This window comes from Dromiciops gliroides, chromosome 1 (assembly GCF_019393635.1).
Source record: "Dromiciops gliroides isolate mDroGli1 chromosome 1, mDroGli1.pri, whole genome shotgun sequence".
NCBI classification, from domain to species: Eukaryota; Metazoa; Chordata; class Mammalia; order Microbiotheria; family Microbiotheriidae; genus Dromiciops; species Dromiciops gliroides.
In genome coordinates this window covers 675,370,402-675,396,178 of record NC_057861.1, presented here as the reverse complement: position 1 = coordinate 675,396,178, position 25,777 = coordinate 675,370,402, and the positions used below count along the sequence as shown (strand labels likewise).

Here is a 25,777-nt window from a genome sequence, read left to right as displayed (position 1 = left end):
CTCTTGGTAATTATCCTTATTTTATAGATGAGGAAACGGGACTACAGACAGAGTGACTGGCCCACAGTCGTAGAGCTAAATGCCACAGCAGAAGCTTAATGTCAGTCTCCAGGCCCCAAGGCCAACAACATTCTTTTCACTGTCCCACAAAAGTTAGCATTGTTGTTGTGTGGGACCATCATAGGAGGAGACTGTAAAGGTGAGTGTGTGAGCTCCATGCTCCGGCTATTGCTTGGGATTGAGACAGAGACCAGTGGGCTGGGTCAGTATGGGAAGGTGTCCTAGAAGAGGTGACACTGGGCAGGGCCTTGAATGAGACGGAGGATTGTGGAAAGGTAGGCAACTCAAGGGCATTGCAGGTGGCTGTGAGCATGATAAACAAAAGTGGAGAGGCCAGGAGGACGCCGGGCTGTGTAGGGAAGAGACCACGATTCAAATTCCCATCCTGCCACCTGGGTACCAACTCTGCACCTCACTCCGTCCAGCTCTAAATTATGATCCTGGCTAACCAGATGTCAACTAACGAATGCCTTCTCCAAGCTGGACTGACCTGACTGGGGAGGGCTGAGTGTCAGGAAAGGGCGGGAGGGTGGAGGCTCAGCCCTGCTCAGACACTTCTTGGATCTTGGGTTCAGATCTGACCATACCACCTGTGAGGGAAAATGCTGACAAGCTGGGCCTTGTTCAGGAGGGCAGCCTAGATGTCAAGGGGATGCGTGGCTTTGTCACATGAGGATGGGTTGAAGAGCATGATGACTCAAATGTGGAAGGGGCACGGTAGCTGTCTTCAAACATGCAAAAGGTGGTATCATGTGGGAATTTTAGGGATTAGACTGTGCTTGGCCTCGGAGGGCAGAGCTGGGGTCAATGGATGGAGGCAGCAGAGAGGAAGGTTTCAGTTCAAGCTAAAGAAAACCTTCCTGCTCATCTGAGCTGTCCTAACATAAAATTGGCAGCCTCTGAAGGCTTCCAAGCACGGGCAGGAGCACTGGTGGGGAAGAATATCGCAGACGGGATTCCAGGGTTCTGCAGTTCCCTGAGGGATGGAGTAAGTATTAAGTTGGGCTATAATCCGGTATTCTGGGTGGGATGGACAAGAGGTGGGAACCACGAGGGCAGAAAGGCCGGTTATGGATCTAGAAGGTGATTTTTGTTGGTGCCTCGGTTTTCCTCGTTGGCAAAATGGGGACCGAAGTTCCCAAAGCCAAGGCTTGTGAGAGGAGACAATGGGGTGGATGGCAGATGTCAGAGACAGAGGATGTGCCCCCACCTACCCAGCCATCCCTTAACAAAGGCTGCCCTCAAGGCCAGGCTGGGGCTGAGTGATACAGCCCCCAGTCCTGGAAAGCTCCTGGGGAGAGGACAGAGAAGGCACTCTTGAACCGCAGGGAGGCAGGAGCAGAGGTGGGCGGCCCCACCCCCTCACTTAGAGGGCCACAAAAGCCCCAGAGAGGCTGGCCAGCCCTGATGGACAGCAGTCACTCCCCCTCAGCCTTGAGGCTGACAGGCCTTAAGCATGACGGACAGGCCCTTGAAGCCCACACACTGACCCCTGACCCTCTCCCCAAAGTCTCACCCTCCCTAATCTCCAGACCAGAGAGAAGGGATTTGGGGAGGGAGGGGAAAGGACTAGGCTACGTATGACCTCTGCCCTCAGTGTTGTATGTGACAGACATGGGAGCAGGTGTAGAGATGGCGGGGAGAGACATGAGTTTGTGTCATAGATGGGGAAGCTAGGGCTCAGTGGCATCAACAACAGAGCTGAGAAGAGAACCCAGAAAACTCAAGCAAATTTATCACAACTGGGAGGGACCCAGAGAGATAATAGCCACGGTGACCCTCCCATTTTATAGATGGGAAAACAAAGGCCAGGAGAGGGGAAGGGAACTGTCCCATGTCACACAGCAAGCTAAGTGTGTCAGGGCATCCCCTCAGTGGGGACTTAGTGGTGGGGAGCTCTGTTCCATGGAGAAGCTGGAGGAGCCGAGTGCCCTTGGGGAGTGCATGGGCTGACCTGGCCCAGTTCCGCTCCAAGGGCCTGGGAACTGTCTCTGCAGGCTCCCTGATCCTCCTACCTTTGTCAGGGTCCTTGGGGGGAGAATCTTGGCACTGCTGAACCCACACCCCCGACTGCCCTAAGGAGCCAACAACTCATTAGGGTCTGAGGCCCCTAACGAGGCCCCGCCCCCAGCAGGAAGGAGGCTGGGATGAACCCCCATGGCCCCCACTGGCCTCCTGCCTAATCCCTTTTTAATGAGCTCCACAGCCCGGAAGGTCCCTGGCCCCCTGGCCAAAGCCTGGCAGCACTGAACCCCTTCCCTAGCCCAGACCAGCACCTTTCTGAATGGGGAGGGACGCAAGAGATGCCCCTCTCCCCTGTGCCTTTCTCCTGACTACTCCGACCAGGTGAGAGCAAGGCTGAGGACAAGGGGTAGAACCAGATTCTGTCCCCCCACTCTGCAAAAAAGAAGATACACAGACACGTTCCCTTCCTAAGCCCTGGCCATAGGAGAGCAGGTACCCCCTACCCCCAAGGGCTGGAAGTAGAAAAGAGTTTAGAAGCCAATGACACATCATCAACCCACAGGGAGAACAGAGGCAGGCTCAAGGGGGCCTCTGAGAAGTCCCCATAGCGTGGATCTCTAGAAGGGGGCCAGGAAGGACAGTCTATGTTCTATATGCTCTGGGAAGCCTTTATCTTAGAAGAGAATATCTCCTTCTCTCCCATCCCCCTCCCCCCATTCCCAAACACTCAACCCATAATTGTCCTCTAAATGTCCCTTCATAAGAAGCAGGATCCTGGCTGGAGGGAGGAAGGGCCTACTGCCCCTAAAGGCAAGACTGATGAGACGAGATGGGGTTCCTGAGCCCATTCCTAGGGCTGTTGCCCTAGAATAAAGAGTGAGCAAGACCTCAAGATCTGCTGAACAGGGATAACCTTAACCCCACCAGATTAAGAGGCTTGAGGCTCCTTCCTTGCTCTCCCTACTCCATGTACTCCCCAATAGTGCCCGGCTCCTTCTTCATGGAACAGAGCTCCTGACCACCTCATTCCCGTTGGAGGGATGGAGAGAAGAGGCCCATAATCTTGTATGACATGCCCAATGGACATCAGTCCAAAGGCAGAGCTTTGGGGTCTGGAACAGATATCAAGAGCTGGGTTCTAGTCTCAAGCCTGGTACCAGCTTGGTCTATGACCTGGTACAGGTCCCTTCAGTCCTCTGGGCTTAAATTAAATTATTATGTGTTTACCATGTGCAAGGCACAGTCTTAGGTCCTGGAGATACAAAGAAAAAAAAATCAAATAGTCCCTTCCTTCAAGAGGTTTATATTCTTTTTTTTTTAATTTAAAAAAAAAATTTTTAGTGAGGCAATTGGGGTTAAGTGACTTGCCCAGGGTCACACAGCTAGTAAGTGTTAAGTGTCTGAGGCCAGATTTGAACTCAGGTACTCCTGACTCCAGGGCCGGTACTCTATTCACTGTGCCACCTAGCCGCCCAAGAGGTTTATATTCTACTGGGAGGGAGGTAACACAGTTAATATATATATACACACACACAAACACACATGAGCAAAGCATAACCAAAGTAACTTTAAAAGAGAGGCTGTTTCTTTTTGTAGTGGCAAAGAATTGGAAACTGAAGGGATGCCCATCAACTGGAGAATGGCTGAACAAGTTGTAGTATATGATTGTCATAGAATACTATTGTGCTATAAGAAATGACAAGTAGGATGATTTTAGAAAAACCTGGGAAGACTTACACAAACTGATGCTGAGTGAAGTGAGCAGAACCAGATCATTGTATACAGTAACAGCAACATTGTATGATGAACAACTGTGAATGACCTAGCTCTTCTCAGTGATACAATGATACAATTCCAAAGGACTCATGTTGAAAAATGCTCTCCACCTCCAGAGAAAGAAATGATGGAATCTGAATGCAGATCAAAGCATACTATTTTTACTTTTCTTTTTTTCTGGGGGACTGTGTTCTCTTTTGCAACTTGGCTAATGTAGAAATATGTTTTGCATGACTGCACGTGTATGATCTATATAAGGAATTTGGAACTCAAAATTAAAAAAAAACCCAAATGTTAAAAAATTGCTTTTAAATGTAATTGAGAAAAAATAAAATTAAAATATTCTTTTAAAAAAAGAGGGAGAGAGGCTGTTTCTACAAGTAGGGGGATGTGTGAAAGCTAACCGCTCAACTGTGCCTTGAAGGAAGCTAGGGATTCCAAGGGGTGTAGGTGTGGAAGGAGTGCATCCCAGATGTGGAGGACCACCTGTGTGCATTAATGTGTACATTAGTGGGAGATGCTGGAACATCCTATATGGGGAAGAGCTAGCAAGCCAGACTGACTGGAGGGAATACATGAAGAGATATGATATGAAATCTGACTAGAAAGGTGGGTGGGAGCCCAATTGTGGAGGGTTTTGCTGAACTGAGGGTTTTGTATTTTATTCTAGCAGTAATAGGGAGCCACTGAGGTTCAGGTAGGAGAGAGAAGGAACCTGTATCAGATCCTTGTTTTAGGAATATCAGTTTAGCAGCTGTATGGAGGATGGATTGTTGAGGGGAGGGAATGGAAGCTGAGAGACCTATTAGGAAGTATCTGTGATATTCCAGGCAAGAATCTTTAAAAGCCCAAACTAGGGAAGAGGCTATGTGAGCAGAGAAAAGGGGATAGATGCAGGGGAGGCTGTGAGAGTCCCAGCTTCCTCTTCTGGGAAATGAGGGACTAGGTGACTTCGAAGGGCTCTCCCAGCTGACTTTCTGTAGCAGAGAAGGGGAGGGGCCTGAGCAGGGCTTCCCAGAAAGCATCAAAGCTCTCTGGAGAACCCATCCCCCTCTGCCTGACCCTGGATGGCTCCAGACAGCCCTGTACCTCAGGAAAACTGCCTTCCTGCAGTGCTGTGGAAGCTTCCTCTGCCCTTCTCCATCCCCTCCTTCCTGTTCCCCCCTCCCCCAGTCTCCTGGTTCCATGGGTGTTGCTAGTGCCAGAAATGTCAATTGTTGTGTTTCCTGATTAGGCTCTGTCAGGAGGGCAGAGGGAGACAGGAGAGAGGATAAAGATGGAGGATACAGAACAGTTTCTCCTGTGTCTGCTCTGCCTCCTCCACCCTTCCTAATTTCAGCCTCTTAGCACCTATACCTTATGACTGTATGACAGGGCAAGTCACTTACACTCCGTGCCTCAGTTTCCTCCTTTGTAAAATGAAGGGGTTGGATTCGAGGGCCCCTAAAGTCTTCTTCCGGCCCTAGGATCCCGTGACCTTCCTTAGCTATGTTCCCACACCTCACGCTTCTGCTCTTCCCCCTCAAATCTTCTAGTCAAGCTCAGCCTCCCTTTGGGGCTGGGGAGGGAAGCAGGAAGGTGTTGCCAAGCTGGGAGCCAGGCTTCCTGGGTTCTCCCACCAGCCAGCCAGCAGGCCAGCAGGCCCTTTGAGGTTTCCAGGCCGGAGGGGAGAGCACTAAGGTTAGAGAGGGGACATTAGTCATGCTCTCCTGAGGAACTGTGTCATCTGTTTCTCCAAGCCCCAGAATGGCATGTTAGACCTTGATAAGGGGATACCCATTAAGCAAGAAGAATCAATTGGATAGGGGGGAGGCTGTGGGGGGTCAGACAGGTACCTTCAGTCTTCCCGGGGCCATCCAAGTCAATTACAAGGGCTCCCACCCAATTATCCCCACTAGAGGCTCCGAGCACAGCAGCTTCATTAACATGCAAATGAGCCCAGTTAGGCTGTTCTCCTTAGCCCAGTAGGCCAAGTAAGGTCGGAAGAAAGCCTTCAGAGGTGACCAAGGTCAGTTTGGGTGCCCCTACGGTTGTGTTAGAGACCAAATATCACTGCCCAGACTAGGCACCGGGGATAACCAAGGGGGTAGGGGGAGCAGGGCAGGAAGTAGTGACAGGAAAAGACCAGAAAGACCTAACTCATTCCTGCCCCAGCCCTGACCTTGGTCCCAGGCTGAGTTCTAATCCTTCAACTGGGTCACAAACCCATAGAGCCAATCATGGAGCAAGAGACTGGGGATGGCCTAATGCAACCAACCTCTGTGGCTGGGGGTTCCATCTTACAGTCTCACCGACTCTGGAGGGGATGGAGGAAGTGGTATGATCAAGGACACTGATTCTCTAGGCAGGGAACAGCAGGCTGTTCAGAGAAGACAGGGCAGGTTATTAGTGGAAGGAGGCCCAGTTCAGTGGAAGCCATTGGGATAAGCCCAGCTCCTGGCCCTGGCAGGGGTTGGCTACAGTTGAAGATGATTGAAGGGCCAATGAGAGGGAAGGAGGAGAGGGGGATGTAGGATGGGACTAGACCGAGCTAGACAGATGGGGGAAATTGGCTATGGAGAATCATCTCTTGGCAAGGGGGATGTGACTGCCCCAGCCCCCTCGGCCCCTGTAAACATCCAAGATGTTCCATAAACACTCTGCAGGAACACAGCTGGAGAGGATAAATCCACCACCCAGGAGATGCTGCCTGCCTCCTGGAGGAGGGGGCACAGGTGATGGGGGTGGGGTGCGGCCAAGGCTCCAGTGGGACAGAGCAGACATCTCTAGGCATCACTGCGCTCTACCTCCCCTTTCCCAGAGAGGGGCACCAGCTTTGCTTCCCATTGAATGAGATTTTGGCCCTAATAGGGTTGGGACTCCTCCCTACACACATTAAATGTTCAAATATTGGCTAAAGTGCCTTAGAGAGGCACGACTTTAGCCAAATCATTTTAATTCTTGGGGCCTCAGTTTTCCCAGCGTTAAACAAGGGGATTAAACTAAATGAATCAAAGTTTCTTCTAGCTCTGACAATCTGTGATTCTATGAAATGTTGGCCTCATATGGCCCATCCAAGAGGTTCTCGTGGGTGACCCTTACCCCGTGGGTCTTCCCAAGGGAATGGGAGGGAGCAGGCCAGCATCAAGCCCCCCCGCCCCCCATACTCAGCCCGGAAGACCCACATCTCCTGGGGAAGGATTCAACAAACTTATTAGGCACTTACTTTGTAGAGGTCCCTATGCCCAGATTTTAGGCATTCAAAAACAGAGAAGGGAGGATATGACAGGCACCCAAATAATTCTCAAACAAGTTTCAGTGTGATGGCTAGGAGTAAAAGAGAAAGCTAAGGGAAGTCACCTAGGAATATATGAACAGAGGTAGGTGGGGGCGGGGGGAGCAGAAGACCTGTGAGAACAGGCTTCCTGCAGGAGGTAACCCAGACTGAGCCTTGAAGGCAAAAAATTGAGGAGGAGAGATAAGTGAGATGGGAATCCATGCCAAATAAGGAAAAAAGGACAGAGCAGGATGAGACAGTCATTGTTCAGTCGTGTCCTACTCTTTGTGACCCCATTTGGGGTTTTCTTGGCAAAGTACCTGGAGTGGTTGGCTATTTCCTTCTCCAGCTCATTTTATAGATGGGGAAACTGAGGCAGAGTTCAGCTTAGACAAAACACAGCATGTGAAGGGCAGATGAGGCCAGACAGGTAAGTTGGAGCCAGATTACAGAGGGCCCCAAATGCCAAGATCAGAAGTTCAGGTTTTATGCAGTTGACACCAGAAGCCTCAGAGAGATTTTGAACAGGTGATTGACACCATAATATGAGCACCTGACAGGTCTAGGGAGCTGTAGGCTTGGCAAAGTGCTTTACATCCCATAGTTAATAACCTCTACATACCTCATACAATAAAGCTGAGAGAGAAGTGCTATAATAAGCTCCACTTTCCAGATGAGGAAACAAGGTTCCTAGGTGTTGAGCAATTTGCTCAAGTCCCACAGCTAATTACTCATAGGGCTGGGACTGGAACCCAGGTCTTTCTAACTCCCAATCTAGCACCATCCCCACTAACACCGCAAGCCTCTGGCAGTAGGTGTGTATTAGCAAGATGATCTGGGTCTGTGTGCAGGATAGATCAGAAGTGGGGGGAGTTGAAGGAGTTAGGAGGGGGGATGGTTGGAGGCAGAAAAAAAGATCTCCCAGCTGCTCCTCCCCAAAGCTATCTGGATCATTGAAGGCCTCAAGCTTTCCTGTTCAGACCATCCCAAGAGACAGAACTGGTACTCGGAGGAATTCACTCTCTCCAGGTTGACCCGATAACTCCCAACCCCCTCCCACTGTTCCCTGTAACCCAGGACAACAGGACTAGGCTGGGCCAGGGTGCCCTCAGCCAACGACCTTTGGCCTTTCCAGTAGAGCAGGTGAGGGGAGGGGGAGGACCCCCTTCCGGCCTCCTTGCTGACCCATTGCCTCTGCCTCCCACGGTCTCCCCTGACCTTTCCAGATCACTGGAGATGGCATCAAACCTGTCGCCACCAGCCTGGGCCAGTCCAGACAGGGCCTAATGGCCAGAGGCTTCAAACACAGCACATGTACGGGTGTGTGTGCATGTGGGCTCATTTTTTAAAAACATGTCTCTGTTGAACATCCCCAAGTTTGCATGTATGCCTACATCTCCCGGAAAGAAAGATTCTAAGTGTGCATACATGTGACTCAGGATGGAGGGAGAAACAAGCTTGGGGGTCAGGAAGCCTATGTTCTGGATCAAATTCTGACTCAGTATTTGGAAAATACTTCCATTTAGTGCCTCAGTTTACCCACAAAATGAACAAGGGAAGGGGGGCCCTGCCTTGCTCAAAACCCAAAATGATGGCAGGGAACAGGGAGAAAAAGAGACAGATACTGAAACAGAGAATGACAGGTGCAGAAAAATAGGAGAAAATTATGATGGAAAAAGAGGCGAAGAGCTGGAGAAGGCAAACAGTGAGTGGCAGAGGGGTTGGAGCACCAAAGTCCCAAACAGCACATTGGGGCAAAGCCCCTTGCAGGGCCAATGGCTCAGACATGTGACTTATCTATGTGGGTTGGGCTGAGCAGAGGTTAGGGGACCCTTTGGGTCTGTCTGTGCCCATTGTCTTCATCATCATTAAGCCTTGGGCTGACATGAAACAGGGTGTAGCATAGGCCTCAGCTGTGCCAACAGGCCCAATCATGGCACATGACGGCCCTGAATCCAAACTCTGAATGGACTGAGAGGGGCCCCATGGGCATGAGTGCCCAAGAGACAGGGTCTGCACACATATGTCTGTGGAAGCAAGGTGATGTATGTGGGTATACAAGCACACACATGGATTCCCTGGTGTGGGTTTTGTGAGTTTCCAGCACCCCTGGATGCAGACAGGGCAGCAAGTGGGTCTTTCAGAGAGGAATAGGATGGGGTGTGGAGGACCAGGCCTGCTGTCTCCTCTCACCCCCAAGTACTTCCCCCAGTTCTAAGGGCTTGAGAGAGAGAGTGCTACACACACACACACACACACTGCAGCATCTAGTCTTTATCAAAGGATTTGGAAGGATTATTGGAAGGGGGGAGAAGGGAAGAATTCCTGAGCTGTTTCTGAGGCTGAATTTAGAGAGTTTTGGGTTTCCCCGCCCCCCCCCCCCCCGCATCTCCTCCACCCCCAGCCTGTCCCTGGGGAAGGGGGGGGGGGAACTCACTGCCTGGAACTTGGCAGGCGGGAGGGGGAAGAACCCTGGCCTGGAGTCAGGGACTCTGCTCCGCCTCCTCCAGCAATGGTGTGGCCCTGGACAAGTCCCTTCACCTCACTGGGCCACAGTTTCCACCTCCACAAACTGGGGATAAGAGCCACCACCCTTCCCAATTCATGGGGATTAGTGTGAGGCTCCCGTGGGACCATAGATGGGAAACTGAGGCCTACAACAAGCAGGAGGTCCCAGGCATCTGGGACCCAGTGAGAGGCAGAATAGAGCTCACCTCCCGAGGGAGGTAGAGACCCACTGTGCCCTGTCCGTACTTGGGTTTTTCTCCCCCGTGTCCCCTCCCTGCAAACAAACATTCCAGGTCTGGCCCGGAAACCCCTCACCCCTTCCTCCCCGGCTCCTGGTGGGTCCCTGCCGAAACCACAACAAACTTTCCATGGCTCATTTACACCCATAAATCACCCTCACTCATCAGTGGTGGGGGGCTGGGGGGGGCAGGGAGACAGATAGACGGGGAGGAATCTCTTTTCCTTCCCCAGCTCCCACCCCCAGATCTGTTCAGGGTTTCCTTCCCTTTGAGTGGGAAGGTGGCTTCTGGCTGGGCTGAGAGATAGGGCCCAGCCTCTGGCCTTGTGGTCACTCATTAACCCCTTCGTGGGTATCATTTTCAGGAGGTCTGGTAGGACCCAGAGGGGCCCTGCTCTTTTGGCTCCTTCCAGGGGGAGGAAAACAGCCAGGATCGAGGCCTTTGAACGCTCTGCTCGGGCCTGGTCTTTAGGAGCTTGGACTGGCAGATTTTCCACTTGGGGACCTTCCCAGAACACAGCTCTCCTGGCCCCAACTCGATTCGATTCAAACACGGATTAAATAAGCCCAGTGTGTACAAGGCACTGGGGTGGGGGGGGTCATCTCTCACAATCCCTTCATTTTTTATCAGCTGAAGAAAGTTAGGTGGTCCTGAGAAGGGACACGAGGAAGGCAGCATGAGGGAGTGAGAAGGGGGTCAAGGATGTGGGTTCTAATCCTGGCTCTGCCCCTCATTGGGGACCTTTGGGCAAGTCTGCTACCCTCTTAGCCCTCAAAATGGAGGGGGATGGGGTTGGACTTAATCTCTAGGGTCCCTTCTGAGTTCTGAGGATCACAAAGCATCCGGCCTCGGTGGTACAAATCATAAGCCTGGGGCAGAGCCAGGGCTGCAGCAAAGTCTGTGCCTGATGCCCCACACTGCCTTCCCCACGTGAGAGCAAGCCTTTCCCAATGATGGGAGTAGCAGGAACAGGAAACGCAGGCTGGGGGAGGGAAGAAGGGGGAAGGAAGAGGTCTAGGCAGGGGGTATGAAAAGGAAAAACATTGATCATGGACTGACAGGGCCGTTGGCCCCACCTTGGAAGCTGCCTTTGGAGCAGGGCCGGGGCCAGTTCAAAGCTTCCTCAGCTCCAGGCTAGGGCAGGGGACGTGATGCTCATGGTCAGGCCCGAATCACATCCCAGTCCAGTAGGTTTGCTGGATGTGGCCCCGGCCTGTGGTCACTTAGGGGATAGTTTACCTCTCTGGGACTCAGTTTCCTCATTTGTAAAATGATGAGCTTGTATCAGGTGACCTCTCAGGTCCAGCTCTAAGCCTATGAGCCTCAACCACAGACTCAGCTACCCTTTGATAGTGGGAGGGTCACTTCCTTGCTCCAGGCCTCAGATTCCTTCTCAGTAAAAAGGAGTCATCATAACCTCTCCAGCCTAGTCGCTTCCCAGGGGCTCTGTGAGGGATGGAATGAGATCTAGGATTGGGAAAACATTTGAAGGAGGGAAAAAGGACCGGATGAGTGTGAGAAATGGTTAGAAGCTCTCTGGGCCTCCTGAGATGGGGACCCAGGCCTCCTGCCTTCCAGTCTTCCCCCGCCCGGGCCACGCAGACGTTCTTCTAGCCTCAGAGGGTGGCGTGGTCCATCTGCTATCCTGCTTTGGGGGGACGGCGGGCCATAAATAATTCTGGAAAACAATTCAAATACCAGGCATACGATTCCCTGACTCCCAATGCTGCCAGCACTTTCCTGCCAAAGGGTTGGAGCTTGCTCTTCTCCCTGAATGCTCTGGGCTTGGCCTCAACTTGATCTGGAGCCCAGAAAGGGGCAGCGACCTTTCCTAGGTCGCACAGCAATAGACGGCTAGGAATCAGGCGGAGGAGCCCCAGCCCAAACACTCCCTTCAGTCCAGCTTCATCCACAGTCGGGATGTCCACTCTGACTCTTTGTGGAGGCCGTTTCCTGACCCAGAAGATCCCCCATTCCCCACCTGACCCTTTTGGGCCAAAAGGCAAATGCTGAGTAGGAGTTGTGCCCTTAAGCAAGTCTCTTCCCTTCTCTGGGCTTCCTGTCCTCTGCTGTAAAATGAGGGAACCAGACTGGCCCATTTCTGGAGACTCTAAATCATAGGAGCTTAAGTGTCTGCTTCCTCCAGAAGCCTTCCCTCATTACACTGCTGGGGAAGCCCTCTGGCACTTAGGAGACCAACCTACTCACCCCACACTTAGCCTGGACAGATCTGGCCAATACCAGCCAGCTCCCTGGGAGAAGGACTAGGTCCCTTCTAATTCTGCCTCCTCTCCTCCATCCCCCCCATCCCCCCCCAGTGCCTAGCCAGAGGGCTGGGCCTTCAAGAGCCCCTTCCCCACCCCACCACCATCTCTCTCCCTCCCAAGTCTGGGGTCTCTATTCCAAGATAGCCTTAACCCCACCCCACCCCTCTGGAAGCTTCCTTTCTCCCCAAGGCTGCTAACCCTTAGCTTTCGCTTTCTCAGGGAGGACCTACCCGAGAAACTGAAACTACTTCCTGTAATGGAAGCTCCCTACCTGTTGGAATGCCAGTGCTCCTGCCGACCCCCATGCCCATAAGGTCGACAGTTTACTTTTTTTTTTTTAAGTGAGGCAATGAGGGTTAAGTGACTTGCCTAGGGTCACACAGCTAGTAAGTGTTAAGTGTCTGAGTCTGGATTTGAACTCAGGTCCTCCTGACTCCAGGGCCGGTGCTCTATCCACTGCGCCACCTAGCTGCCCCTTTGACAGTTTAAATAAACCAGAATACATGGAACCCTCTCTCTGGCCTTATCAAGGGCCTCCCGGGCATTTCGGAGCCCACTGAACCAAAGTCATATGATCAGCATTTAGTAAGTTACTGTGTGCCAGGCCCGCTGCCAGGTGCTGAGGATACCAAAGAGAGCGACAACATGCCTAGGTAAAAGACACAGACCCAGGATATGAACTTGGGTTCTGACTTCCAGGATCGCTCAGCTAGTAGGTGGCAGAGCCAAGGCTGGGTTGGGTTCAGAGCACATAAGGAAGAGGAGGGTAGAAACGAAGAGCTCTGATCCTTTGGCCGGAGATGCACTTGTCGGCAATGCCATCTCAGCTGGGAAATCTCTGGCCTCCACTTGCCCTTCCGGAGAATGGAGAGAGCTCACCCTGCTCCTCGATTTGCTCTGTAAGCCCCCCGGGATCTCTGTTCTGCCGGTAAGAGGCCAGAGGCCACAGCCTCCCCTCCTACAGGGGCTGGAGGTCTGCCCCCTTCCCTCCCCAGCCCAGTAGAAGTGGGGGGGGGCGGCACAAGGCCAGGAAAAGACTCATCGGACCATGTGGGCTGTGCCGCTGGGCTTAAATTGGAGCCTTCTGGCACCAGAGTTCAGAGCCTCCTGGAAAAGGTTTCTTTCTATTTCTAAGAAATATGTAGCAAGGATCTCTCATCTTCTCAGAGGCTCCAGGCCAAAGGACCAGGATGCCGCCGCCCCCCCCACCTCCTCCACTCCTGAAGGCTTCGTAGGCAGGAACAAAGGGAGGGAAGGGAGATTGGATTCCATTCTCTCTCCAGGGCTTGGGGTGGAGAGCCTCGGATTTCCAAACGCATACCTCCTAAAGTCTCAGAAGAGGGGGACAAAACTCGGACAGGACCCCATCCCCGCATCAACATCTCAGGGAGGAGGAAGCTTGGGTTTCTGCTCCTCTGAAGGCCTCCGGAGGCAAAGGAAGCTGGTCCTAGCCCAGTCCTCAAGGCTTTTGTGGAAAAGCCCATGCCAGGAGCCCAGGGAGGCTGGTCAGCAGATGACCTTCTTCCAGGTCTGCAGGAGTGGGAAAAGGAGCCCAGGCTAAGGGCAGGGGTGTCAGAAAGCTCTCAGAAGCACAGGTGATCTGGAAAAATGGGGGGGGGGGAGGAGATTGGGGGAAGGATCAGGAAGAGCTGAGTCTGGGGGGGATTGCCCGAAGGTAGGCTAAGGTTAGCCCAGCCTACTTCTAAAGAGATATCTATCATATGGATAAACTATTCTCCCTCCCTCAGAGGCCAGAGTCATAAAAACTTAGGCTTCAAGGCTGGAAGGGGCTTCAGAGATCATCTAGGCTAACCCCCTTAGTATACAGAGGAAAAAACTAAGGGCCTAGACAAAGCTAGTGACTTGCCCAAGGTCACCCAGCCTGTAAGGAATAGCATCTAGATTTGAACCCAGATTGTGACTCCAAATCCGCCGTCCCCTCCACCACAAGATGCTGGAACTTGAGTGCAGGTCTTTTGACTGTCCACAGGTCCCTTGGAGTGAGAGGGCAAGGCCTGGGCTGATGACCCCAAGTCAGAGACTCTGGCTTCGCTTTTATCTCTGGCCCCAGACACGGAGCAGGGTCCCTCAGGCTCCTGGGGATCTGTATTCTGAGAGGAGGGTCAGAGGTGGCCCCACTGGTAGGTAGAGGGGTACAGGTGGAGGTTTTCGGTGCCCTCTAAGCATCGAAGGCTCGATGAAAGAAGCCTTTATGAGCCAAGATAAAAATCTCATCTCAGCGGTTTTCCTTTAAATTCTTTATGATTACTAAGAGGCTGGGAGGGCCAAGGAACATGATTTACTTACTGAGTATGCACTAGCGACTCTCGATGCCAACGAAAACCCAAGGGGGAGGGGGGAAGGGGGAGAAGCCGCGCTGCTCCCCAGCAAAGCCAAGTCTGGCGGGGTAGTCCGAAGGTTAACCCTAACCAGACCCCACCCCCCAAAATCTCTGAACCCCAGCGGCTTCTACCTCAAAAGAGCCATCTTCCTAATTAGCTTTTCTCAGCCAGGGAACCTGGAACTCCTGAGTCCTTCCCTTGGCTCTGCCTCTGAGAGACCCACATGACCCGTGCTGGGCTGAGGGAGGAGTCCTGTTCCCCTCCTCGGAGAGAAGAAGGACTTCCCCATACTTCTCATAATAACCAACTTCCCAAGCTTTCCTCCCGGACCAAGGGAGGGTAGGGAGATGAGGAAATTAATTTGCATTTGTACAGACCTACCCTGAGGGATGCAGTCATGAGATCAGAGGGCCCTGGGTTCAAATCCTATCTCTGTCACATACTAGCTGTGTGACTGTGGGCCAATCACTTGACCCTCGCTGGCCCTCAGTTTCCCCATCTGTAAAATGGGGAGCGGGTACAAATTAGAAAGCCTCTAAGGTCCCTTCCAGCTTCAAATATAAGCTGCTGCGATGACTATTTCCCATCTTCCCAAGGCAAACTCTGGCTTTACTCTGCTGAGGGCTTCCTATCCAAGGCAAGGGAAGCCAGTTCTCACCCTGTCCTCAAGGCTCGAGGCTTCTATGGAAAAGAATAAGATCTGTGAGCCCAGAGGCTAGTCAGTATATAGGGGATCCTCTCCTCCAGCCAATGGGAAACCCAAGTGAGGCTGCCAGTACCAGGATTTGAACCCAGGTCTCCAGGGCCCAAGCTCTCCAGCATGGCTAGCATGAATAATAACAGCTCCCCTTCCTAAAGCTCTCTGGGTTAACACAGGGTAGCCCACATAACGGGCCAGGGCAGGAGGAAAGAAGTAGGCTTGAGAAAGACCCTCCCCAACCCCTGAACCACTTCTTGGAATGCCCCTGAGTCAAGAACTGAAGTTTCTGAAGTGGAAGGTCTTCGGGGAAAGCCTGCTCTGATCCCCTACCCTGAGGCAGAGGCTGCCACCCCAAAGCCTCCCTCCAGTTACATCCACTCAGGGTGCCTCAGGAGGGGCTCCCAAGGAGACAGTGGTGGCCAAACTCCCCACTTAACTCATTTCTAGACAACCAGTCTCATGGTGGAGAAGGGCTTGACATAAAACACTCTTCCACTAAGGACCCCTCTCACTGACCAGAGTTGGCTGGGCCTGGGCCTTGGCCGCTACCTGTCCTCCTGCGAAGGAGGAAGGCTCCCCCAGCCAGAGATTCCTCCAGGTCACCTTCCCCAGGCTGGGGGTTGGCTGGGGGCCAGGAGCCAGGAATCATCTCTTTTAACTTTTAGCTCTTCTGATTAGAACCTGTTCTTTTCAGCTGATTTCTAGGGTTCTGGCTCTTTTATTACTTGTTGTGTGTGCCTGGACAAGTCCCTTAAACTCTCTGGGCCTCAGTTATAATCACCTGTAAAATGGGAATAAGAAATCTGTTTAGGCTTCATAACGTAAGCGATTGGGGACAGGATGGGAAGCAGAGAGAAGACTGTCCCTAAATCCAGTGGGAACAAGGGACTGAAAGAACGAGGTATTTTTATCTTGGAATCAAATAAAAATAGTTGCCTACTTGTTTAGGGCTGGAGAAGAGGCTGGGCCTGGTAGAGGCTTAGGCCCAGGCACACAGCCCCACCCCCTGTCCTTTCCTTGGGAAAAGGGATGGGAAGGAAGGCAGCAGAGCCAGAAATCAACTCTCGGAAACAACTCTCAGCTCATCCCTTCCCCTCCAGCTCGAGGGCCAGCTCACCCGGGCAGGCAACACTCATCTCCTCTGCCCAGGAACCACCCAGCTTCAGGGCCCAGGGCCTCAGGATCCAGCCACCAGCTCCCTGGAAGGCAAGGATGCTGACACACCAAAACCACAGGGACTCCTCTTCCGTATTAATCCCACCTCTCCCGATGGAGATGACCATCAGCCCCTGGGACAGTCAGTAGAAGCTGAACAGGCCACCTTCCACTCTCTCTCCGGGGTCTCCCTTATTAATCGTACCTCTTTGGGGTCTTTTTCCTGTGTCAGGGTGGGCATCCTCTCCATTGATATAAATCACTGTCCCTCAAAAAAGGGGTTCAGGGACATCTAGGTGGTGCAGTGGATAAAGCAGTGGCCCTGGATTCAGGAGGACCCGAGTTCAAATCCAACCTCAGACACATGACACTTACTAGCTGTGTGACCCTAGGCAAGTCACTTAACCCTCATTCCCCCCTCCCTGGAAAAAAAGGGGGGGGGGTCAGAACTTCCAGAGTTGTAATGGCATAAAAATTCTTCTGATGGCATCAAGCAGCTAGTGAGCCTCTCCAAACTTAAAATAATAATAGCTTTTATCTCTAACAATAGGGCTTTCAAAAAGGGCAGCTAGATAGCTTAGTGCACAGTGTGCTGGGTCTGGAGTCAGGAAGACCAGAGTTCAAATCTGGCCTCAGACATTTACTAGCTGTGTGACCCTGGGCAAGTCACTGAGCCCCGCTGGTCCCAGTTTCCTCATCTGTAAAATGAGCTGGAGAAGGAAATGGCAAACCATTCTTTGCCAAGAAAACCCCAAACAGGGTCACAAAGAGTCAGACACAACTAAACAACAAATGTGCAACATGCTTTCATCAACGCAGCCCTAGGAAGGAGGTGGTGCAAAGAGTATCACATCCATTTTACAGATGCAGAAGCTGAGACCCAGTGAGGAGAAAGGACTTACCAAAGCCAGGATTCGAACCCAGTCCAAATCCAGTGCCCTTCCTGGCTGGGTGTGGGTGTATTTTTTTCTGCCTGGTTAGGAATCTGACCTCCCATACAAATCTGTTTGCTTGTCGTCTCCCCTATTTGATTGTAGGCCCCTGGAAGCCAAGGACTAGCTTTTGCCTCTTTTTGTATCTCCAGCGTTCAGCCTGGCAGTAGAAGGCACTTAATAAATGCTTATTAACTGACTACTGGGTCCACTTTAATTCTACAAATATGTATTCAGTGCCTAGTGTTCTGAAGAGCCCACCACTAGGGCAGCTTTCATTCCCAGCCCCGCTGTGACCCTCCCCAAGGGCAGGAAGGAGATGACTTTCTGTCTAGAATCCACAAACACACACATGCCTCAGTTTCCCCAGTTGAAAAGCAGTTCCCTAGATTCCACCCCCAAGCCCACCAGCAGCCATCAGGAGGTCTGGCTTCAGCAGCTCGGTGCCACAACACAATTCTGAGTTCACAGCAGGGACAAGGGGTGTGGGGGGTTTACCTTCCTGGAGGAGGGTAAACATTTACAAGGAGAGAACAATAGAGATGTGGGGCCTTCACACCTCCCCTGCTGCTTAATGGGCAGCTCCCAAAGATTGAGGCCAGGCTGGGATGGCTCCCAGCTAAGTTAAGTGCAGGGGTGGTGGCAGCTTTTAAAATCTCCATTTAGTGTCTCAACCACAAGGAATTTTAAATGCTCCAATCCCTCAGTTATCTGAGCAAGGGGAAGGAGGAAGAAAGAGAAAGAAGGAGGGAAGAACAAGAGCTTCAAAGAGCACTGGACATGTTGTCTTGAAGTTCCTAATTTGCCTGGACAGTTACTAGCTCTGTGAGACCATCAGCAAGGATTTAACCTTTGCAGGCTCACCAAAACTTACTAAGTAAGTGACTCTGGATAAATTAGTTAATCTCTCTGAACCCCAGGTTCCTTATCTGCAAAATGGGGATAATACCTTCAGTAAAGGGAGCTAGGTGGTGCAGTGGATGGAGCACCAAGGCCTGGAGTCAGGAAGATCTGAGCTCAAATCTGACCTTAGCTACTTACTAGCTGTGTGACGACTACAGGCAAGTCACTTAACTCTTTAATGGCAAACCACTCCAGCCAAGAAAATCCCCAAATGGGGTCATGAAGGGTCAGACATGACTGAACAACAACCAACAAGAAGTGAGAGTCAAGACAGATAAACTATGTAATACTTTGTGAACCTTCAAGTGCTTTTTTGTAGTAGCAAAAACTGAAAATGAAGTACATGACAACTGATGGGGGATGGCTACCCAAACTGTGGTACATGTGATGAGAAATGAGAAATGCAAATAATCCACTGAAGCAACAGAAGATTTATACAAACTGATGCAAAGTGATATAAACAGAACCGGGAAAGCAATGTATACAATGAGGGTAACAATACAAAAGGAAAGAACAATAAAACTGAAACTGAATGTTGTAGAATCATTATGATCAAGCTTGGCCCCCAAAAGAGATAGGAGCATTTACCACCCTCCCTTCATTGGTGAGGTGGGGGACTATGGGGATGGTAAACTTCAGTGTCCCCCAAAGTCTTAATGCAGTTTTATGCTTCAGTAGCTTAATTACTCATTACTCCCCTTCACACACACCCAAGGTTCAATAGCTCAAAACTGCATTAACGCTTTTGTAACAGCCTGTATATACTGTGGAACTTGAATGAGGTGGTAGTAGCGTTTGCGCGTGTGTGCTCTCTCACTCTCTCTCACTCTCTCTCACTCTCTCTCTCTCTCTCTCTCTCTCTCTCTCTCTCTCTCTCATTCTTTAGGAGGTAAGGAAAGCTTAGGAAACTTAGGAGGTGATGGAAAAACAAAAGATATCAATAACTTAAAAAAACTCAACAAACCTTCCAGTGCTATTTAAAGCCTGCTATTATCAACATTATTATTCTAGTTCATCTGCCCCCTCCTCTCTAATCTCAAAGAGCTGGGGACCTGTAGAGACCCCATCCCCTCAGCTCAATAAGAGCCTGCTACCTGGTCTACCTGCTTCCAGTTTCTCCTCTCTCCAACCCATTCTCCAAATCACCATCTGAGCATCTTCTTATCACCAGATTATAATCAGAGGACCAAAGTTAAAAGGGATCTTGGATCATCTATTCTCACCTCAGGGTGAATTTTATCTTCAACCATCTCCTTTCCTACATGAAGCCCTGGAAAACACACACGCACAGAACACACTCAGAGACATACACAGACACTCACAAAGACACATACACTCACACAGACACACCACACACATGGACACACACAGACACAGAAAACACTCAGAGACACACAGACACTCACAAATACACACACCACATATGCTAACACAGACACACACCTACACAGAAAGACATGCACACAGACACACACACAGACCACATAAATTCACACAGACACCACACACACACACACACACTCACTCACTCCTAAAAGGAATCTCTTCCCTCTCTTGGGAAACTGCTGAGAGTACTCTGCCTGACCCCCTCCTCCCCTCTGCATTCATCTCGATCTCGGAGGACATCTAAGTGCCTATTGTGTAGCAAGCACAATGCTTAGTGCTGAGGATGCACAGACAAAAACCAAGGGCGTCCCGAAGCTGGCATTTCATGAGGAGATGCATCTACACAGCTAACACATACAAAGTAGATATACAAAGTAAGCATGCATGGCCTGCAGGGCAGGAGACCCCCAGACATGAGGATCATCCCACACAAAGCCTCCGAGACAAGAGATGGGATATTCTGAATGAGGAACGATGAGTGAACGAGAGGGCCAGCGGGGCTGGGCCTTGAGAACTGTTTATAATAGGTCAGAAGGCTTGGAGTCATAATGGGAAGGGCTTTAAATGACAAACAGACATGTTTTCATTTGATCCTAGAAGCATGGGGAATGCCACTGAGGCAGGAAAGTAACCAGGTCATCTCTCTTATCCGAATTATTCTTCCATATATTCCTCACATTGGGGAATGGGTTTTTTGAGATCAAGACTCTGTTGAATCTGTCTTTACATTATCCCCAATACTGAGTTTGAGGTCTTGCACATGTTGTAAGAAATGCTCACTCAATTAAATTATGAAAAAAACTTTTAATTTAATGTTCATTTTTTTTACAAGCTATTGGGAAATAATGAAATAAATAAAAATATATTAAAAAGAAAAGAATTCAATTGGGGAAGGACAGATTTGGGGAAATGATTTGTGAAGATTCTTAAATCCTGCTGGAAACTGACTTCCTTCAGGAAGCCCACTACTGTACTCCTCCTGCCTCAATTAACTCTTTGCTCACCCACACCTATGGAATCCCTACATTTCAAAGTTCCAAGGATGTCAGAGGTCACCCATTGCTATTTTGTATTCTATTCACTAATCATTCTTTTCTTCCCCATCAGACCAAGAGGCTCCTAGAGGGTAGGGGTGGGGGCCTTCTGGCTCTTGGCTCCCTGAAGGCAGGGTCCTAGCTCCTTCCACAAACCGAAGGCTCCATCAGGGGGAGGCTGAGGCTCCATGCCCTTTCCCTGGTCTTTCCCTGGCCCAGGAGCCCCTAGGCAGCACCCTCTAGAATGGGGAGGAAGAGTTGACCCTGTTCAGTCTCGGGCCAGGTTCCTGCCTTTGTTTTTTATCTACCCTCCACCACTGATCTGCTCCCTCCTTATCAGGGCCAGACTGAGAAGGCCCTTTATTCCACCTTCTCCCACCAAGGAGTGTCCGGCCAGAGATGGAAACTTGGGCTCCAAGCTCAGAGCCAGACCAGTTCCTCTCAGTCCTCTATCAGCCCCCAAGCTCCCAGCCCAGACTCAAGTCCCCAGGTTTCCTGTTAGGGAACAGCAAATTTCTGAGCAATTCACCCAGACAGAAGAACCCTTTGCAATTATCTGGTCCAAATCTTTCATTTCCCCAAGGCTAAGTGTGATGGGCCTGTCTAATCATACAAAATGATCAAGGCAGAGCTGGGGACCTGTAGAGACCCCATCCCCTCAGCTCAAATACCGTCCTTTTAAAAATTAAAATCCTCTATTATTCTCCTTTGCAGGAAACTCAGGAGATCAAGACCCCAGGCCATTATTCTGGGCAAGTCACCTGAGGCCTACAGGCCTTACTTAGGTCATGACTCCTCGGCATGGAGGCATCGCTGCCCTTCTTAACTTCCTACTGGGAAGAGGCATCGATGGGGTGAGGGAACCTGTCCCACCCTTTCCTCCGGACCACCATAGGCCTGCCCCTGCTCTCTCCTGAGCATCCACATGATTAGATCTGGGGCATAGCTTCCTTTCTTCTAGGTCTGAATAAGAACCTGCCTTATGCCTATTTCCAGATGAAGTATCCCTGAACTTTTAAGCCCCCAAGGCACCACCCTGATATAGATAAACCAAGAACACATTGTCCTTGACTGGCATTATGGGCAGAGAGGAAGGGAAGGAAATAAACACTGATAAAGCTCTTACTATGTGCCAAGCACCATGATAAGGGCTTTATAAATATCTCATTTGATCCTCGCAACAACCCTGCAAGGTAGGTGCTGTTATTACCCCCTTTTTTACAGATGACGAAACTGAGGCAAACAGGAGTTAAGTGATTTGTCCAGGATCACACAGCTAAGGAAGAGTGTGATTCTGGATTTGAACTCAGTGCTCTATCTACTGCACCACCTGGCTGCAGGATGCTGGGCCTGGGCTCTATTCCTAGCTTTGATGCCAGCTTTCCCTTGGAACAAACTCTTCATTTCCCTCCCTGTGCCTCAGTTTCCCCTCTGAGAAGCAGAGCCCCTTGTTCCAGCATGTAAAACTCTGAGGCTCCAGATGCTCACATCCGATCTCTCTGGCCAAAGCCGTGGCTGAATTTCCTTTTGAACAAGGGATACTAAGCACAAGTCTGGAGGGGGCGGGGATCCCAAGATAGAAGCAAAATGACCTCCCTTCTCCTTCTGGGGTTCCTCTAAGGGAGGGGCAGCTCCAGATCTCTCAACATTCTAGCCTGGCAGCCAAACAGCATCCTCTCCTCTGAGGTGCTGGTTTGGCCAGTGAGGGGCACTTAACTTCTATCTGCCTTCAGTTTCCTCAACGGGAATATGGGGATAATAATAGCACCTGCCTCACAGTACCCGTTGATTCTATTTGTAAAACACTTAGCACATAGTAGGTGCTTAATAAATGCTTGTTCCCTTCCCCTTCTCCACCTTGGCTGAAGCCACAGATTTCTGAGCCCACCCCTTTGGGCCCACCCTGACCTGTGACCCTAAGATGTAGACAAAAATCCCCATTTTGATAACATTTTGAAGTGTACAGAGTGAATTTCCAACGACCAGCTTGAAAAGCTAGTGGTGTAAATATGATCACTTTCTCTACCCCCATTTTACAGATAAGGAAACTGAGACCCAGAGGTGAAGGGATTTGCTCCCAATAGCATGGCTAACCAGGTGTTCTGTTTCTAAATGCAAGGCTCCTTCCGCCATGCCCTCCAGGAAATACACAGGCCGTTCTCTCACCCACCAGCACTAGCTGAGGAATATTTCATGGTTCAGCCACCAGCCCAGGGCACTTAACAGTCTGCTAAGCATGGCTGTGAAGGGGCAGGGGGAAGGAGAAGAATAAGGGGTCTTCCAGAGCTAAGGGCTGGCTACCTACGCAAAAGGGAAAAGGGAGAGAGGGGGTGGCCCAGCCGGCATCCCTCCGATTTATTAATCAGCTGCTGTGTAAAAGTGGGGCCAAGGGGGCCGGGCAGAGGTGTCAACAGAATAAATCTCTCACCTTTTGGGGCCTGGGCTGGTCATTGAGGAGGTGGGGGAGTTGAGGGGATTTCACAGTCCAAAGCGATTAACTCTTCCTCCTCCCATTTCTCAAACCCACAGCTCAGCAGTTTCCCCAGCTCCTGGCCCCTGCCCCCCACCCACCCCTGCTGAGCCTCACCAGAGGGAAAGAGACTCCACACAAAAGTTATCGAGGCATAAAAGCTGATTAAAGACAGCTCACTTCCCTGATCTGTTGGCAATACCAGCTCAAGGGGAGCCTGGAAATAGTCCCGTCCATCCCACACTCAGCCTGAGCTTTCCGGGAACCTCGGTCCCCAAGGACCTTCCAGGGAGATAAGCAGATACAGGTTGAGTCCTGGGGCGCACTGCTCACTGGGGCCAGCTATGTTAGCCAAGGCGCACTGGCCCCTCATTAGGGTGACCCCATCCTCCCCAGCCCTGAGCATCCCTGGCCCGTAGATACCAAGTGCATCCAAGTGTCCCTGGACATCTGGATCTCCAGGCGAGACCAGAGAGTCTTGAACAAAGGCAGCCTGTGTGAGCACACGCTCACCTCACTGGTTTTCATGGGCCACGATTTCTACCAGGTACCAGTGGGTGAGAATCCGATCCAATCCCACCTCCTCTAGGAAGGATTCCCTGATTGCTCCAGCTCACTTTTGATCTCTCCCATGGCCCTTTAAATCTCAATCCCACACCTCGCTATTAGCACAACCAGGGGAAACCTAGAAAGCCCAAGGAGGTCAAAGAGAGGAAAACTGGACCCCGGAGGAGGGAAAGTGACTGAGCCCAGTCATAGAGGCTGTTAGTGCCAGAGCAGGGACTGGAACTGACCCCCCTCACTCCTGGTCTCATTCCTCCTACTCTACCAGCCGCCTGTTGTCACTGGTTCTCTGTGCACCAGGTTTGGGTCCTGTCTCCACGTCCCAGACTATGAGCTCTCTGAGGGCTGAGCCTCTGCCAGCCCCTTCTCTACCTCCTCTAGTCCCATCCCCTACAACGGATGGAAGAGGGCTGAGCAAGCAGGTGGATGATGGGCCCCCTGACTGCCACGCAATACTATCTTCCAGTGAGGACAAATGAGAAAGCCAAGAACCGCTGGGGGAAGATCCAAGGGGAGACAAGTCCGGCCACCACCATCCTGCCTCCCAAACCACTAGCCTATTGTGTCTGGGGACCAAGGAGAAGCATTCTTCCCCCGAGGCTGGCTCTCAGGAGGCCCAGACTGACCCCATCACCTCTTAATCCTCCATGTCCAGGGAGTAGGGACCGTGCCATGGGAAATCCCAAACCTCCACACCACTGGCAGAGGATCCAAATGTCCCTGTTTGGGTTCCATAACACAGTGTCCTTCCTGCCTCACTTAGTCTGGCTCAAGCAAAAATGAGATCAGGTCAGCCTTGCCAAGGCCTGTACGGATGAAGGGGGAGCCTGGGATTCTATTCTGACCAAGGAAAATTCCTTTAAAAAATGGATGATTGAGAACCACTTCTTACCTTTGAAGGAGAGCTGGACCCTGGGGGTGGCAAAGAGGTAGTCCTTGGAGAGGGCGGCAGGCCAGACCCCAGTCAGCAGGGAGGCCCAGAAGAGGAGGCCAGTGGCGGGCATGATGGGGCGCATCCACGGGTGAGGGAGGTGAACGTGGCCCTCACGATACCTGGGGACAGAGTCTGGGTCAGAATGGACAGACATCCCCCACACCAGAGACAATCTCACCAGTAGTTTAATGAGGGAGAGCCCCAACCAATCGGGTCATCTTATTCTATCCCCTCTGGACAAAGAGGTCTTGTTGTCAATATCTCCAACACCCACCACCCCCACCCCCCCCACCCCGCCCCCAACCTGTTTACCCATCCTGGCCCCAGAAAACCTAGTCCCAGGCTAAGGATCTCGGTTCTGAGTCTCTCCAGAAGGCCCCCAGTTCTCCCCATCTCCCCACCTCCTCCAAATAAAAGGAGGGTCTGGCCCTTTGTTAAGGAAGCCCAAACCATTCTTATCAGACCAAAGGAATCAGGAGGGTCCCCCTCCCCCACCCTTGACAAAAGGGGCTGCTCCCCTTCCAGCCAGGAAAGGAGAGGAGGAGAGATGGGGCCATTCTCGGCCACCTCAGCCAAACATCTCCTCCCAACTCAAAAAACCTGGATTTGATTATGGAAGGGAGCTGGGGGGGTGGGGGGGAAGGAGAGGAGGGAGGAAGGGAGAGAGACAAGGAGTAAGTGGGGGCAAGAGGGGAGAGAAGAGAGAGACAGACAGACAAAGGTACCCAGTGAAATAGAATAAGGGTTAGAAAAGGGAGCAGGAGAAGCCTCAGACACAGGAAGGAAGGATTGTGAGCCTGGGAATGGGGGAATGGCCTTAACTGCAGCAAGACAAACGCAGATCAGAGGCAAGTAAGAACTTCCAGGCTAGGTCAGCTTCTCTGGGCAGCACGACGAGAAAGATGGTCTGGGAGCAGGGGGCCAAGGCGTGGGGCTCCCGCTTCCCATCGAGCACCTGCTCTTCTCCTGGAGCCATAGCAGCTCGTGCCCCAGCACAGCTTTCATCCCCCCAACTTGTCTCCCCCACTCCCTAAAGCAGCCCCACTTCAAATCTGTGTTTTTCAAATATTGTCTCCCCGGCAGGCTGGCTGTTTGGGGAACGCCGCCCACACCAGGTGTCCAAGCAAACTGCTTCCTAACCAGCCTGAGCCGATTGGCAGAGGCAGTAGTGCCAACTCCCTCCCCCTTCCCCCCTCCCCACCCCCCAGGACCACAGCCTGCTCAGCCCCACACTCTCCTGGCTGGGTTCCAGTGAATTAGACCTTGACCCTTGGGGTGACTGTTGG

At 51.5% G+C, this 25,777-nt stretch overlaps 1 protein-coding gene across 2 annotated transcripts in view; it reads right to left on the bottom strand.

The window, feature by feature from the left end:
- SEMA3F (semaphorin 3F) overlaps nt 1–25,777 on the bottom strand; it is a 63,077-nt gene that overhangs the window by 30,977 nt on the left and 6,323 nt on the right. For both annotated transcript variants that reach the window (XM_043979330.1, XM_043979331.1), the window contains exon 2: nt 24,450–24,610. In XM_043979330.1, coding sequence (XP_043835265.1) covers nt 24,450–24,573 — 124 coding nt within the window. In that variant the 5' untranslated portion in view covers nt 24,574–24,610. The remainder of the gene's footprint in view (nt 1–24,449; nt 24,611–25,777) is intronic.